We start from the raw sequence: 18489 nt of genomic DNA, 5'->3' as shown, positions 1-18489 counted from the left end.
CTTTGTGGCATGTTGTGGCTGAGCGATCTAGTTCACTGGACCCAAGCTCTGGTGTTGTCAGCAGCAGAGTGTGGATTTAAATCCCTGTCATGTAACTTGTGCCTTTGTGGCATGTTGTGGCTGAGCGATCTAGTTCACTGGACCCAAGCTCTGGTGTTGTCAGCAGCAGAGTGTGGGTTTGAATCCCTGTCATGTAACTTGTGCCTTTGTGGCATGTTGTGGCTGAGCGATCTAGTTCACTGGAACCAAGCTTTGGTGTTGTCAGCAGCAGAGTGTGGATTTAAATCCCTGTCATGTAACCTGTGCCTTTGTGGCATGTTGTGGCTGAGCGATCTAGTTCACTGGACCCAAGCTCTGGTGTTGTCAGCAGCAGAGTGTGGGTTTGAATCCCTGTCATGTAACTTGTGCCTTTGTGGCATGTTGTGGCTGAGTGATCTAGTTCACTGGACCCAAGCTCTGGTGTTGTCAGCAGCAGAGTGTGGGTTTGAATCCCTGTCATGGGTTTAAATCCCTGTCATGTAACTTGTGCCTATAATTTGTGGCATGTTGTGGCTGAGCGGTCTAGTTGACATGCGGGTGATAGTGAGTGGAATACCGGAAAAATGAAGTATGTCTGCGTGTGTTTGACCTTCACACTGAACACTTTTTGGTAGTTTGTCAAAGACCAGTCTTCTCACTTGGTTAGCTCAACATATGCACAAAATAACAAACTTGTGGACATTTGAAGGGTCTATGTATTTTTTGTAGGACACAAAACACAATGTCTACAGATTTACATTACACTCACACCGTTTGAAGATAATGATAGTAGAAAGCATACCTTAAAATATTATTTGCTGAGGTGCTGTAGTTTTTGAGAAATGAGTAAACAATGTCATGAAAACTCAAAAACTACAGCACCTACATGTAAGCAAATAATAGTTCAAGGTATGCTTTCTACTATAATTATCTTCAAACAGAGTAAGTTAAATGTTAATTTGTGGACATTGTGTTTTGTGTTGCAAAAAGTACCCAAATTCTTTTAAACTCAATTGGTCGTCGAAGTTGCAAGATAAGAAAAAAAAAAACCTTGTCACACGAAGTTGTGTGCTTTCAGATGCTTGATTTTAAGACCTCAAAATCTAATTCTGAGGTCTCAAATCATATCGATCAACATTTATTTCCATAGAAACACAATTAATATACACAATTACAAACAATAGGATTTTACAGACTGAAAACTGTATGAAGCAAAGCTTGTAGGCTGGGATACCTTTACAAAACAATAAAATAATATATAATAAGAAATAATAAAACAATGCATATTAACAACATTATACATCAAAACGAGGCAGATAAACGAAACGCAAAAACAAACACCCCAACAAGACAAACAAGCAAACAAACAAACAAACACCTCCAACAAACAAACCAACCGACACCCCAACAAACAAACAAACAAACAATGCCAAATCCACAAGACAGCCACGACGAAAGAGTTAAACCAAGATAATGACAAAATCACAATTATGTTACATAATGGGAGACAATGTGTATTTTGAAGGAGGCTTTGAATCGACCAATAGAGGACTGTCAGCGAATACGCCTATCAATTGAATTCCAGAGGCAGGGCCCATGATAGCGAAGAGTGTTCATTTAGAAAAATGTGCGTGGAAAAGGGATAAAGAGATCATTATTAGAGCGTGTGTTATATAAATAAAAGGTGCGTGTTGCTGACAGAGGGAAAGTAATTGGAGAAAGTGTGGGGCAGAAGATTTTTTGTGTATTTGAACAAGAAAATGCCTGTTTGAAGTTTGTTGATATCCAAGAGTGTGAGTGTGTTCAAATTAGCAAACAAGGGCGCAGTATGGTCACGACAATGAGACTAAAGCCCGTTTCACACGAGCTTTCTAAACCATGGTCATTGGGAGTGAAACCACATTCCCGTTATATAATCACAAATTTGTGTCGTGTGAAATGAATCCGTGCGATGAAATCACCATGGACCCACATAATAAACAACCGGGATCAAGACCCTCCAAAAATCGCAACCCTGTTTAGAATCGCCGAGATCACTCGTGTGAGACGACACACAGTGTACTTAATGTAAAGGTGTGAATATTACCAAGGTCCCTGGTGATCGCACAACAATTATGCATGCACAAACCATTGGGTTTCCTTTCCTTATGCACAAACTTTTAAGCAGTACCTGTCATTACCTGATGGAGAAAGGTCGTCTATTCCAGGTATCTGGAAAAAATGGTGTCGGCGTCACAAATTGAAAATTAGTTTATTTTATTGCTTTCCTCAAAAGTTTTTTTTCTATGACCAAGAAGCTTCCGATCAAGTAAGCCTTGAACCTGGCTTTTCCGCTTGCAATTTCAAACAAAATGCTTTCGGATACATTCATCTTTGGAGTTGGGACGCTGAGAAATCGTTTACTTGTTAACGTTTTGTCAATTTCCTTGTCATCCCAGTGGCTGAACGTTGCAAAACACATAACGACACCGAGTGTTATTTTGATTGTAGCAAAAACAGGGAAAAAAACTGAAAACTTACGTGTGCAGATAGACTTGACAGTCATTCCTTTTTATGTTCAACAAAAGCATACACATCGCACGCACCGCACATTCAAAACACAAGTAGGACTGTTCTTTACTCTATAGAATTTGGTTGTGATCAGTCGCTGTACATGTAAAGTACATGTACTTCGCTGCAATTTCTCCACACATGCATATTCTGGCGACGTCAACATCTAGCAAGGGATGAATCCGATCGAAAAGCACTCTGAACGTCTTTTAATGCATGCAATAATGATGGTGTGGCAGTGTGGTGTGGACGCAAACCCATTCGCTCATCCCCCAATTTTTTATTCAAATTCACACTGAACTCAGAGACTCGGTGAAAAATCCGGAAAATTCTTATGCCTGAAAAACACATTGGTGCGCCAAGAAAATGATCGGTGGTAACCTAAAGCAAATACATGACACTTAACGGGACACTAACAGAGCACCAGCGAACTGACAAACAACACACAGTGCGATCTCACATAAACAAGGGACGTCGGGAACGCAATGTGCGCGATCATGTGAATGTTGGTCATGAAATCGCAAACAACCTTTGTGACAGACAACTGGCGTGAAAAGGGCTATAGAATGGGTACGGATACCTGTTCGATTGGAGTATTATTAATATTGATGGTGAAATTGTCATATGCTTTGCGAGTCCTGCTGAAAACATGTTTTTGGTTTTGCTCGAGTTTAGTGACAGCTTATTTGATCTAAACCAAGACGAGGCCAAACTTAGGGAGCGTCTCAAAAGTCGGAACGGTAGGAACGTTCTTTTTGGATCGCAAGAGTATCCCCGCCGCTTTACTTGGACCGGTTCTTTGGACCGCCAGAGCGATCTTTTGGATCGTTCCAAATGCGTGACCGCGTCTAATCTCATGTTAGAACGTTCCTAATGTCATGATGTTGCGATCCTGCGGGCATATGCCCGCAGGAATGTTCTTTTGCGCTAGGAACGTGCCCGACTTTTGAGACGCTCCCTTAGTGGAAAGTGAAGAGCCAAATGGGAAAAACCTCCAGAAAAAAAGAATAAACAGTATTTTGTTTTGGTTTTTTTTGAGCAAAAGTTTATTTTTAACTATCTATTATTATTCAGGGTACTATTTGTTTTGCTCATGATACACTTGGAAACTGACTTATTATTTTTTAAAGGTGGGCTTTGAACTGGATGCAACTGGAACAAACTTCATAGTCAGGATTGACAAGACCATCATATTAACTGAGGATCAAATAGAACAAGGTACATACATGTTTGTCAGTCATAATATTTGCTACCACAAGTGATGCCTTCACCTGCATGACAGTGTAGAATATGGCTGGGAGTGCATTTAATGCTACTTCTAGCCATCTATGATAATTATCTGCATTAGTCGTAGACATCCATGATAATCATCTGCATAGTCGTAGACATCCATGATAATTATCTGCATTAATCGTTGACATCCATGATAATCATCTGCATTAGTCGTAGACATCCATGATAATCATTTGCATTAGTCGTAGACATCCATGATAATCATCTGCATTAGTTGTTGACATTCATGATAATCATCTGCATTAGTTGTAAACATCCATGATAATCATCTGCATTAGTCGTTGACATCCATGATAATCATCTGCATAGTCGTAGATATCAATGATAATCATCTGCATTAGTCGTTGACATCCATGATAATCATCTGCATAGTCGTAGATATCAATGATAATCATCTGCATTAGTCGTTGACATCCATGATAATCATCTGCATAGTCGTAAACATCCATGATAATCATCTGCATTAGTCGTTGACATCCATGATAATCATCTGCATAGTCGTAGACATCAATGATAATCATCTGCATAGTCGTAGACATCAATGATAATCATCTGCATTAGTCGTAGACATCCATGATAATCATCTGCACTATTAAATGTCCACTTTTTGATGCGATTATGTTCAAACTAAGTAGGTTGCCCGTTTTGTATTTGTGCACAAAACCAATGTGTCTCTGAAAGGTGTAAGTTTTTGGTTAGTTAAAATCTTTTCAAAACAAGTTCAATATTAGTTACCTAAAATAAGCAAATGCTTTCAATCAATAAGAATTATTCAAGGCCTTAATCCAACTCCACAATAATTAATGATGAAGTGACAAATCGGACCCCATGGCTAGCAGGCTGATTGTGCCGTGATTGCGCATTCGAAGACTACTGTAGTATTGGAATCCTAACCGAGAGAGGATATGAAGGTTACATTCTAAAAGTGTTTTCGTTAAAATGCATCGGATTGGGATACCATATTGGGTATCTTATCAAATTTGTAAGTACAATATGAAAAACACATTTTCAAAGCTTATTTCTTCAAAAAATTATCTTCTGAACCACATTTCAAAAAGTCGTAATATTTGTAAAGTCTTGTAGCTTTCAACACTTCCGGCATTTTGTTTTGAGGAATGACTCTACCATGACATTTACTTCCAGTTCAAACAGGCAGCTCTAAAATCTCCCTATAACCACATGTCATAAAGTCATTGTGGTTTTCTTGTTTTCTAGCTTAAAGGAAAGTTACAGAATTTGGTAAGAAAACAAAATCGTGAAGATCACAGATTTACATGAAGTTTACACGGTCTAATAATGATGATAGAAAACATTCCTTGAAATATTTCTGCCTAACATGATGAGAAATAAATAATTTAACTTTGCGTTTGGAGTTTATGCAAAATTTGTGATCGGTTTTTTACTATTTTCTCGTGACCCAGATGGACGATCGATCTCAAACTTTTACAGGTTTGTCAGTTTATGTATATGGTGGATAAACAAAAAGTGCTTACACTGCCAGCAAATGTTTTGTTAACAAAACCAATTCTGTATTGTTCCTTTAAAACATTTGTGAAATTTAAATAAACACTGAAATTGGTCTTTTTGAACACTTTTTAGAGTACCACAAATACATGAACAGTCACTTATTTATTTTATAAACAAACCAGTTATATCATTACCTTGGTTTTATGCCAATTACTAAACTATGTATTATGTTTTGTGTTTTGTTTCAAGGACACCTGGTAAATGAGTGTTTAGTGAAGAAAAAGAAAGATAGTCAACACATCATATTTAGCTGTCAGGATGGAATAACTATAACAGTTTATATTGAGCATGGTATGGGAAACCTCCTTCTGTCAGTACCTGATATCTACAAAACAAAGGCCGACAATGGACTTTTTGGTCAGTATGTAAATGTTGCTGTTGTACCTGTCTGATCACCCAAACTGACATTTAATGGTAATTTGAAACATGCAACAGAGAATAAAATTGCACACAAATTACTTGAATTAGTGTTTTCATTAAAAAAATGTGTAAAAAAAGAAAAGAATATCAAACAATTGGTGAAACTTTTCCTGATGGACCATGTGCAGAATGGTATTTATTTTTTTGCACTGTTTCTATAACACAGACAATAGAGGACAAGTTTCATCCTTCGCTCGGCCCCAGCGGCCAGTATCCAGGACCGCTGGGATGGGCTAATCAGCTTGCACAGATTCTTGTTCAGGAAGTACATCATGTACATTTATGCAGTGCAAAATTATATGGCGTAGTGTGAGTGTGATGCATGATGGGACTGCGCATTATTAATCCAATGAGCGTGCAGGATACGTTTGCCCGTCCCAGCGCCTTTGGTTAAAGCAAGGCGCTGCGGATGAGCGAACTTTCGTCCAAGATATGAACGCCAAAATCCTGCTTACATAGCATTTAAGTTGAGAGTCATTTGTGTATGCAAGTACTGTTACATGATCCCTCCACAAAGCGTGTGTTACATTTTGTTACATTCGCACAAGGCACAAAATGTAGTAAAATCCATTAAAAGAAAATAAAAAGGAGTAGTTTGGGCGATGACAGGTGGTGAAATTCAAAACGAAAATTGTGAAGTTAATGCATGGGCCAACCTTTTCTGAGATTTTTTATGTTAATGTTAGAATTTTTGTAAAAAAAGGAACAAGTCTAAAATATATAGGATTTGAGGCATTGCATGGTGAGGTATCAATATATTTTTGGTTTGAAGTAACACCATGTGTGTATCTACTTGCAAGGTAGAGTTTTGACGATGACTAGAGCAACCTAGTCGAAACGTTGAGACCAATTCAAGAACTGACTCCGCGGTATTGCAGTTAATTACGATCCTATAAGCTAAAGTATAGTCCCAGCCAATTTTCTATACCTTCCCCCCGGGTAGTAGTTAAACAGCAGGACAGTTCTTTTCAGAACTGAGAAGTCTCCCAAGATCTTATAAATATACTCCGCTGCAGTAGAATAAAGAAAGAGAGTTCTCTAAGAACAAACTCTACCTGATTGACTCAACTGGTTCCAGTTCGGCGGTTATGGCACAAAGATACAAGTTTATATGTTAATTCCTTATGAGTGACTGACTCAACTGGTTCCAGTCCGGCGATTATGGCACAAAGATACAAGTTTATATGTTAATTCCTTAAGAGTAATTGACTCAACTGGTTCCAGTCTGGTGGGTACGGCACAAAGATACAAGTTTATATGTTAATTCCTTAAGAGTGATTGACTCAACTGGTTCCAGTCTGGTGGGTACGGCACAAAGATACAAGTTTATATGTTAATTCCTTAAGAGTGATTGACTCCACTGGTTCCAGTCCGGCGGTTACGGCACAAAGATACAAGTTTATATGTTAATTCCTTAAGAGTGATTGACTCCACTGGTTCCAGTTCGGCGGTTACGACACAAAGATACAAGTTTATATGTTAATTCCTTAAGAGTGATTGACTCCACTGGTTCCAGTCTGGTGGGTACGGCACAAAGATACAAGTTTGTATGTTAATTCCTTAAGAGTGATTGACTCAACTGGTTCCAGTCTGATGGGTACAGCACAAAGATACAAGTTGATATGTTAATTCCTTAAGAGTGACTGACTGACCTGGTTCCAGTCCGGCGATTACGGCACAAAGATACAAGTTTATATGTTAATTCCTTAAGAGTCATTGACTCCACTGGTTCCAGTCTGGTGGGTACGGCACAAAGATACAAGTTTATATGTTAATTCCTTAAGAGTGATTGACTCCACTGGTTCCAGTCTGGTGGGTACGGCACAAAGATACAAGTTTATTCCTTAAGAGTGATTGACTCGACTGGTTCCAGTCCGGCGGTTACGGCACAAAGATACAAGTTTATATGTTAATTCCTTAAGAGTGATTGACTCCACTGGTTCCAGTCTGGTGGGTACGGCACAAAGATACAAGTTTATATGTTAGTTCCTTGAGAGTGATTGACTCCACTGGTTCCATTTCGGCGGTTACAGCACGAAGATACAAATTTATATGTTAATTCCTTATGAGTGATCGACTCCATTGGTTCCAGTCCGGTGGTTACGGCACAAAGATACAAGTTTATGTGTTAATTCCTTAAGAGTGATTGACTCACCTGGTTCCAGTCCAGCGGTTACGGCACAAAGATACAAGTGAACTGCCATAGACTATTTCTCCATTGAAACTATAAATACTTCTGATGTTCAGGAGCTATCGCGACTGTTAGAAGACACGCATCTATTAGGTCAATGGAGGCTGTAGCAACCCTGTCATATCAGTGTCAAGGCATATTCAAACGTTTCCAAGACACTTTACCATTGCTTCGTCTTTCGGATGGGACGTAAAGCCGTTGGTCCCATGTGTTGTGTATAGGCATGTAAAAGAACCCAGTGCACTTATCGAAAAGAGAAGGGGTTCGCCCCGGTGTTCCCAGTTGTGGTTGCTTAATGCGCCGTAGCACCTTGTAAACCCTTATACGGTGCTAAATAATTGGGTCTCAGAATGCATCACTGCAATAACTTATCCTTATATAAAAGATTTATTTTTATATTCAGGGCCTTGAGTACCTAGTTTGGTAGATACGTGCGCTATATAAGACTTTGATATTAAGTGACTTGAGGTCACACTTGGAAGTGTCTTTGTATAGCGCAGCTTTGGTCTTCCTAACGGCCTCTTCCCTGATGCCAGCTTTTCATACAGGAGGTCTTTTCGGATACGGCCATCCTCCATACGGGTGACATGTCCCAGCCAACGTATGCGTCTGTGCTTGAAGAGGGTAAACATGAAGCGATTCCCACTCTATCAAGCACTGTGTTATTGGTAATGTGGTCTCTCCAGGAGATGCAGATGATGCGCCTCATCGGGCATCGCATGTGGAAGGCGTCAATCTATGTTTTTGATGGGAGTGTAGGGGTTCATGGTTCACTGCTGTAGAGGAGCGTACTCACCAAACAAGCGTTGTAGACCTGTACTTTGATATGTTCTGAAAGCTTTCTGTTGCACCAGAATCTCTTTGTCAGGCTGGAGAGTATTGTGGCAGCCTTTCCCATACGCCTGTTAATTGAGTTCTACTTCAAGGGAGAGATTGTCGGAGATGGTTGAGCCAAGATACACAAACTCATTGACAGCCTCAAGCTCATGGTTGGCAATGCTGGTAGTTGGTGGTTCATCCACGTCCTGGCCCCTTACCTGCGTTTTCTTTAGACTGATGGCATAAAATCGATCCATGAGCTGCTGCAGGTCATTTGGTGTGTGTGTAGTGATCGCTGCGTCTTCGGCAAACAGGAAATCTCTAAGGCATCTCCTTCGGACTTTGTTTTTTGCTCCGAGTCTTGAGAGGTTGTAGAGGTTTCCATCCGACCTCGTACCAAGGTAGATGCCCTCTGTCGCTGACCCAACAGCATGCTTGAGTAGAAGAAGAAGGCAAGGATGCAATGATGGTATCTTTGGTTTTCAAATTATGCTTAATGAAAATTTGTTATCTCAAATTAAATTTATATCTTAGGGAAGATAGCTGCTGTGATTTAAATGTTTGCATTGTCTTTGAAAGTTTGATCTTTTCATCATTCTTGATACCTTTTAATGACCAGGGGTGCGTTCCACTTGGGTAAACGTTGCCAACGTTTGCGCACACTCTCCAACAATTTCCAGTGGAACGAGTTGTGCGTTGCCACCATTGGCAAACGTTGGCAACCTTGCGCAAACATACTTCTGAGGTGTTGGCTGTTATGGGTTCATAGATTGAGACTCAAAGGAAAGAGGCAATGACTACTTGACTTGTTTAAGAACTCTTTGGGTCATGTTCAGGCTTAGTAATGCTTTGTATACATGAGCTGTGTTATACACTGACAATAGAGGGCGCTATATAAGATGAGTGGTTTATCATCAACATCTCCTTTCTTTTTTTAAGTAAAAATGTTTAGTTGAAATGTTCATCTCCAAAGTTAAAATAAAAAGTTGAATAAAATGTAAAAACTATATTTGACCCGGGATTGCTTGATTTGTTGGTTTGTTGATTTCATGAAAGAATTTAGAGTCCGTTGTCATGTGAAACTATTTGAGAACAAAATCCTTGTACTTGGATGAGGGATTGATGTTAAATCTAGAGCATGTGGATTTCACTGAACTCTTGCCAGGGCTCGGTGGAATCACTGCTGGGTTAGTTGGACTTTTTGGTTTGTCCATCTGAGCATTCACTGGTTCATCCTGTGGACTATTTGAAGTAGAAACTGCTGGTGGTTGAACTGTTGCTCCACTCGCGTTGTTCTCTGTCTGAAGAGTAGATGCGCGTAGATGTTTACGGTTACGTCTTAGCACTTGTCCGTTCTCTAGTTCAATGAGGTATGAACGTGATCCATCGGTGTCAACGCATCTGCCTTGTTTCCATTGGATGTTGTGGTTGTTTGGTTGCAATCTGATTGGCTGTCGATTTGCAACTGAGGTATGGGTTAGCGGTTTTGTCATACTGTTGTTTGGCTCTCTGTTTCTGGTGTCTAATGGTCTCTGGTACTCCTGTGATAATCTTCGGTTGAAGACAGACCTCTGTTGTTGGTAGTAGGGTACGTGTTCGTCGAGACATCAGTTTCTATACTTGACTGCTTCCATATGCAGTGGGTGTGTTACGCCAGTCTAGAATTGCAAGATGTAGATCCTGTTTTGCTTTGGTCACCTTCTTGATGATATTTTTCACAATTTTGACCGCTGATTCTGCCTTTCCATTGCTCTGACTGTGGTATGGTAAAGATGTTTGGTGCTCGAACTCCCAATCTCTACTGAATTCTTCGTAATCTGCGGCTATGAACTGAGGACCATTGTCGGTGATAACTTTCTGTGGTATGCCATGTCTGGAAAACTGTTGTTTGATATGTTCAACGATGGTTTCTGCTCGTGTATCTGTGAGCTTGTCAAGTTCCCAGAAATCGCTGTAGTGATCTCTGGTTATCAGGTAGTCGGTTTGTCTGTAGTGAAAAAGATCCTGACTGACTATACTCCATCCTTGTTCCGTTATCTCGTAAGACATCATCGGTTCCTTTTGCTGTTTGTTGAGGAACTCGTTACAGGCATCGCATTGACTGATTCTGTCTTTTATCTGACTTGCCATCCCTGGCCAATACAACACTTCTCTAGCCCGACGGAGGCAAGCTTCTGCACTAAGATGACTGGAGTGAACTCGCGTCAGCATCAGGCTCTGCATTGATTTGGGTATGATGGCTCGCATTCCTTTATACATTGTGCCATCTTGTACTGTGATCTCATCTCGAAATCCAAAGAACTCGCGGATACACACTGGAACTTCATCTCTGTTCTTTGGCCATCCTCCCAGTACAACTGTCTTCAGCGTTTGAAGTACTGGATCTTCCTTCGTCGCATTTTTGATTTGAAGTTGAGTAGTATCCTTCATTCGGATGTATTTGGATTGTTGGATTGATTCGATCTCTGCATACAGTCGTTCTTGTTGTCTGAGATGAAATATCTGATGGTCAGACAATTGGCTCGATCCGGTTGTCTTCAAGTATGCTCTGCTTAGCATGTCGGCAATGTACATCTGACTGCCGGGTAGGTACTGTACTCTCAATTTGTATTTCTGTAATCTCAAGAGCATACGTTGAAGCCATTTTGGCGCTGTATGTATCGGCTTGGTGAATATTGGAACCAAAGGCTTGTGGTCAGTATTTACTGTAATCATCTCTCGACCATGTAGATATTGGTCAAATCGCTCACATGAGAAAACTATGGCTAGACACTCTTTTTCAATTTGTGCATAGTTTTGCTCTGCAGATGTGAGGGTACGGGATGCAAACACAACTGGTTGCCCGTTCTGAAGGAGAGTTGCTCCTAGTCCTTTTTCCGAGGCATCACATTGGATTGTGACTTCTTACTTCAAGTCGTAATACTTGAGTACTGGAGCACTAGTGATCATATCCTTTATTTGATTGAAGGACTCTTCTTGCTGTGACTGCCATGTGAATAGCGCTGTGCTCTCAGTCAATTTCCGAAGTGGCTCACTTACATCTGCAAGCCTTGGCAGGTATCGGGAAAGGTAGTTGATGCATCCGAGCAGACGCTGGACCGCTTTCTTCGAGTCTGGTCGTGTCATGTTCCGAATCGCTTCTACCTTGCATGAATCTGGACGTACTCCATTGCTAGTTAACCTTTGACCCATGTATGTTACTTCACTGAGGCGCAGTCTGAGCTTTTTCCTGTTGAGCTTCAGATTTGTCTCTCTGGCACGTTGCAGTACTGCTCTCTGGTTTCTATCGTGCTCAGCTATGTCACAGCCATACACAAGAATATCATCAGCTATGACGGCTGTTCCGGGTAGGCCATGTACGATCTCGATCTGTCGTCGCTGGTATTCTTCTGGAGCCGAATTTATCCCAAATGGCATTCTGAGATAGCGATATCTGCCAAATGGAGTCCAAAATGTCGTTAAGTACGAGCTTTTTTCATCGAGTTTCACTTGATGAAATCCTTCTTTGGCATCAAGGACAGTGAAGGATTTTGCGTTAGCGAGTGTCGGCAATATCTCATCGAGTGTTGGCATCTGGTATTTGGGACGCTTGATGGCTTTATTGAGCTCGCGTGGATCTAGGCAAATTCGCATCTTTCCTGGCTTATCCACGACTACAGGCTACTTATCCATGCTGTTGGTTCAGTTTGCTATGATGCGTCGTTTCTCCAATTCACATATTTTGTCATAGAGTTTATCTTTCATTGGAACAGGAACACGTCGTGGTGCATTCTGGATCGGACCGGTCTCACGGTTGGATCAATCTCAATGTGGTAATCTCCCGCAAGGCATCCAAGCCCTTCGAACACATCCTTGAATTCGTGAACCAAATCTTGCTCTGATAAGGCTTTAACTGCATCATGTTGTTCAACACTATTTACTGCATCATCTATGTGTACACTTATGAGACCCATCTGTGTACATGTCTGGCTTGACAGTAGTGGTGGTTGTCTGGCATCAACTATTTTGAAGTTACGTCGATGTTTATGTCCTTTGTAGTGACATTTGAGGTTACATTCTCCCATGACATCAATAATACTGTCATGATACAGCTTCAACTTGGCAGTAGATTTCTTGATTTTGGGGTCATCCGTCTGGTGAAGTTTGCACAAGCTGGCAAAGGACATTACGTTGCATGTTGCCCCCGTGTCAATTTGACATTTGACTACAGTCTCACCGTTGTCTGCATCGAATGTTAATGGAACAGTCAGCATTCTGTTTCCACTGTTGACAGCCCCAATCAGCTGCATGCCGAAAATTGATTCATCAGAATCAGTATCTGAAGAAGCCTCTTGTATTTGATTGAGTTTCTTCTGTCTGCATACGGACTGGAAGTGATTTATCTTCCTACACTGTGAGCATTTTTTCCCATAAGCTGGACATTTATCTCCGTTACGCTCATGTGAGGAGCCACAATATTTGCAGGTTTGCACTTTATGACTCTGCTTGTCATCTTTGTGCTTAGTTTTGTTCTTATTGTGCTGCTTCCTGCCATTGGAGGATTGATCTTTGCTTTTGCGGTGCTCACTGGATCTGTGTTTCTTCACGTAGCTTACTGTGTCGAGGGGAACATCTATTTTCTTAAGTTGCTCTTGAGTAAGCTCACTTATCCTCGGGCTTTCAATTGCTCGCTTCATATCACATTCTTTTTCTCTGAAGAGACGTGCTCTGGTAGCTTTATCTTTGGTACCAAGCACTAGCCTATCTCGTATCATCTCTGTTTCAAGCTGAGTGAATTTGCATTTCTCCGCCAGTTGCCTCAATCTAATAATTACATACTGATCAACAGTTTCATTTGGCTGCTGATCTGCGGTATGAAATATGTATCACTCATATAGTAGATTTCTTGACGGAGCAAAATGTACCTGAAGCTTATCTAGGATAGTGGTGTGGCTTTTCATTTCATCATCTGTGAGCTGAAGTTGCTTAAGAATATTCTTGCATTCTTTTCCCATAACACTTTTGAGCAGTGCAACTTGGATTGGTTCATCTTTTTTATCTAGCTCTACAGCTTTACGGTAATCTTCGAAACTCTCTCTGAAAAAACTTGTTATTGGCAAGATCCCCAACTGGTGGCGGTATTTGATATGACGCCATCGTGTGTATCGGCTTATGTAGGTACACACATGTGCTTGGTTTTCATGCAGTTAGAGAAAATGGCTTACCAAGAAAACTCTCTTTTCCGGTTGAAGACTGGCTACTCCAACTCTCTAAATGATCTCAATCAATTATCTGATGTTTACTGTTCACTATATCAGCTCACTTCTGACACCATGTTATGGGTTCATTAGATTGAGACTCAAAGGAAAGAGGCAATGACTACTTGACTTGTTTAAGAACTCTTTGGGTCATGTTCAGTCTTAGTAATGCTTTGTATACATGAGCTGTGTTATACACTGACAATAGAGGGCGCTATATAAGATGAGTGGTTTATCATCAACATTGGCGACCGGTTTTTAAAATGGTGGACAAGCATACTGTATAAGTTTGTTGTCTAAAACATAATTACAGTATATTTTCATTGGTCGATAATGCAGATTTGAAATAACAAAGTTCATCAGTTGATGTAATGATGTACAGAAGAGGATATACATACAGCAAAAACAAAGTTTACAAAAAATACGTATGGTATCGCCACCTTCAGGGCACCGCCATATTGACGTCACGTAGTGCGCACCAATCGTTCCAAAGATAAGTAACGTTTGCGCGAACAGTTGCAATTCATTTGCGCAAGTGGAACGCGCCCCAGACTTGACCTTGCTTCCTGTCCAAACCGGAAGTTCAAATTAAACATGTCTTTTAAAGCTCTATTTTTAAACAGACCTTGTTTTCGCATATTGGTTATATTTCATTTAACTTTTAAATAATTTCCTGCTTTTCATACACCTCAAACACTTGATGTTTGTAACAAATACACACATCTAGATTGTTATATTGATGTTTGTATTATTCTTACTTCACGACCTAAGCTTAGATCTTGAAGCCAACTAAGCCAAGGTCAATTAAAGGAACACGTTGCCTTGGATCGGTCGAGTTGGTCTTTGCATATGTGTAGAAAGATGTTGTAAAAGTAGAGTACAATGATCCACACAAACATGCCTCGAAATTGCATGGTTTTCTTGTTACCTCCTCGACTAACACGGTCGGCCATTTATGGGAGTCAAAATTTTGACTCCCATAAATGGCCGACAGTGTTAGTTCGCACAGTAAAAGGAAAACCACGCAATTTCGAGGCAAACTTGTGTGGATTATTGTATTCTACTTTTAAATTATCTTTCTAACCATATGCATTTTTTAACGAACGGTTATAAACGCTTTTCAAAGACCAACTCGACCGATCCAAGGCAATGTGTTCCTTTAAGTGTATTTCATAGTTCAAAGTAATTGTATGTCATAGTTCAAAGTGATTGTGTTGCTGTTACTAAATTGCAAAAACTGTATTTTTTCTGTTAACTCTCAGTAATTTGTTTATTTTATGTTAGAATTGTTTTTCTTCTGATTTTAAACAGGTACTTTTGATGGTGATTCACAAAATGATCTTCAATCCAAATCACAGTTTAGTAGTGGGCAAGAAGGTCCTTACGGGACAGGTCCAAATGGAACATTAACTGCATCAGAGCTGAATCGTTTTGGATACTCCTGTAAGTGTATATTCTATTTGACATTTGTTAACATCCTAAACATGCTACACGTTTGTAGTATTTGTAGACAGGTTTATACTACATTTAATGTATTTCTAAATTAACTCAGAGAGCTGTTTGTGACCAACTTTATAGTCATACATGTATGTCAAAACACTCCATGTTTCCGGTTCTCCAATCATCTTACCGGAAGCATCATAGTACAGAAACGGCTCTTATTAAGGTTAAAAATGATTTACTGATGAGGATGAATTCCCAACGGCTTATAAAAGACACCACAGCACAGAAGGCACCCTTCTGAAGGTTCATCATGACATACATGTAGGCCTATCGCATGATACGGTTTGTGTATTTTCTTTAGTCATTTGGCCTACTCAATTGAATTGCAATGTGTCGTGGACTATTGATTCTTTATTTTCTTTTATAGAAATATATCTATTTTTTAAGTACAGGGATGGGAGCCCACAGTGTTTTGATCCAAACTGGGAACGATTTAGCCTTTAGTCAAGGCGCACGCGGCACACCGAATTTGCATCGAATGTTCTTGTGAGGTCATGCAAGTAATTGTGGCTTCTTATTGGCCAGCAACTCACCACGCTAATGCATTATGCATTACATTTTCTCCCACCAAAATCGTTGGCAAATGTAAAGAAAAACATAAAGCCCCAAAACGAATTGGTAAAGGCGCTTCGCGGCTTACGCGGCTCGTGGTGATAGTCTTTTTTGTGGGTTACATTTTTTGGGGTTGTGCGTGCTATCCGGTGTGCCGCATGCGCCTTGACTAAAGGCTAGGAACGATTGTGAACAGGATCCTTTCCTGTACTAAGCATAAGTAGCCTTTCTATTTACTCCATTTCTTTTAGATTTGGGGAAGTTATGTGTTTTACCAATAGATGGGACTATGCATTTGTTGAGTAAACTAATGCAATTAATTTTTGTTTAAACTTCTGTATGCATTATAGGGAGGGTATCTACCGGAAGATTATTTTACTATACTCCTCCAAAGACATATGCTAACATCAACACAGTTCAGACAGTGCCAACACTTCTAAATCAACTTGAAAGTGCTGCCGATATTATCCAACTAGACGTTTTCAAATCTGGATGCCAGAACGATGAAATCTGTATTTATGATACGCTGGTTACTGGAAACCTTACTCTTGGACAAACTACTAAACAAATAAATGATGGTAATCTACAGATGCAGGAACAATTAGGTAAGTTAAAGTTTGTCCATATTTGCCTGTGCCCGAGTAACTGCCCCAACCTGCATGCTACAATGTAAGAAAACTATGTGCCAACATTGGGCCAACGTGTGTGCTTGTTATCTGAGATGTAATCATTAAACCTATATGCAATGGTTGGTATAGAGTGGTAATCACAATATAGGTTTGAAACAAAAATAAGCATCCTCATTCCAAGTATTTAAAGAATATTTTACAAATATTGTCTTTGTTCATCTTATTTTCTTGTTTTTGAAAAGCTCAAGACGTGCATCGTCTTTTGTGTTCAGTTTATGGTTACTTTTTTTGTACTTCCTCTTTCTCGTTTACTGTTCCCTATTGTATGCATTTTAAATTATCTAAATCATCTTGCAAGTATTAACAAATTATCAACTTGATCATAATATTATCGAATTGATACGTTACATTTTTTTTTTGCCAGATATGTTTCCTCCCTTCCTGAATATTTCCTACCTAGAGGTATATGTTGGTCGTACATTCACACAGCAGTTGTTTGCAGAGGATCGCAATCAAGATGATGTTACTTTTAGTCTACTTAGTGTGCTTCCAAATTCCTCTCTTACAAGAGGTAAGAAAACAGCGGCAGGTTCATTAACCTGGGATTAAGACAAAAGTAGCAAAATGTTTGTACAATTTGGTATATTATGACTGATGATAGTTTACATTTGAACATGTACCGGTAGTAGTGGTACTGGGAGAATGAAACAATCAACCTGTGTTAACTCGCTCCGGACTTGCCCGTCGGAATATTTAATAAACAGGACTAAAACTGTGGAATTCTCTCAAAAATCTTCTCTGGAAACTGAACAATATGAAATCATTGAAGGAAAATCTTTGCTATACATTGTACATACAAAAAGGTATAAATACAAGTTATTCCCAACACATCTTTAGTTATCATTCTTCTGTCAAAGCTTCGCTACCCCCGCTTTAAACTTTAACTGAGACTATTTCATTATTTATCGCAATATTCAATGCTTGAACTTTATTTACTACAGCTTCACTGTTTTGGGTTAATTGTGTTTGTTTGTTTGTTTGTTTGTTTGTTTGCTTGCTTGCTTGCTTGCTTGCTTGCTTGCTTGCTTGCTTGCTTGCTTGCTTGCTTGCTTGCTTGCTTGCTTGCTTGCTTGCTCGCTTGCTCGCTTGTTTGCTTGTTTGCTTGTTTTGTTGGATCCTTCGTCCGTTCGTTCGTTCGTTCGTTCGTTCGTTGAGGTTTTTGTTTGTTTGTTTATTTGTTTGTCGGATTGTTGGTGTGTTTGTTTGTTTTTTGGGTTTGTTGGTTGGTTGTTTGGTTGGTTGCTTAGGTTTATTTGTTTGTTCATTTTATTTTGTTCATTGATATTTATACTCATTTCAATAACTTTATTTATTTTTCTTTATTTTGTGCTCTAAGTAGATTTAACTTTAAATAATATGAATGAGGGGAATTAACACTCAACAAGCTTGCTTCTTACAAATCAACTCCACATCATTGTTTAGTCTGATCAACTTGTTTAGATATTAATGAGGAATGTACTGCTGCTTCTTACTTTTTGCGTTATTGTTGAAATAAAATTAATTAAGCTTCCCTTAAACTTTTACTTGCTGAGGGTGCTGTTGTTTTTGAGAAACGAGCAAAATAATTTCAATGGAAACATTTACAATAGCTGTACATGTGCCTTAGATTTAACCTCCAGAAGTTTGGGGTGCACCATCCTCCTTTAACTGTTTACTATTGGTGTTAATTGAAAAATTGTCATTTCACCGG

At 39.6% G+C, this 18489-nt stretch overlaps 1 protein-coding gene across 5 annotated transcripts in view; it reads left to right on the top strand.

Annotated features, from left to right (window-relative positions):
- LOC139948326 (mucin-4-like) overlaps positions 1-18489 on the top strand; it is a 134760-nt gene that overhangs the window by 86792 nt on the left and 29479 nt on the right. For all 5 annotated transcript variants that reach the window (XM_071946453.1, XM_071946454.1, XM_071946456.1 and 2 more), the window contains 5 exons: positions 3699-3786; positions 5578-5745; positions 15367-15498; positions 16461-16715; positions 17164-17310. In XM_071946453.1, coding sequence (XP_071802554.1) covers positions 3699-3786; positions 5578-5745; positions 15367-15498; positions 16461-16715; positions 17164-17310 — 790 coding nt within the window. The remainder of the gene's footprint in view (positions 1-3698; positions 3787-5577; positions 5746-15366; positions 15499-16460; positions 16716-17163; positions 17311-18489) is intronic.

This window comes from Asterias amurensis, chromosome 15 (assembly GCF_032118995.1).
Source record: "Asterias amurensis chromosome 15, ASM3211899v1".
Classification (NCBI taxonomy): domain Eukaryota; kingdom Metazoa; phylum Echinodermata; class Asteroidea; order Forcipulatida; family Asteriidae; genus Asterias; species Asterias amurensis.
Note: the sequence above shows the minus strand (reverse complement) of the source record. Positions and strands in the feature narration are given on the sequence as shown.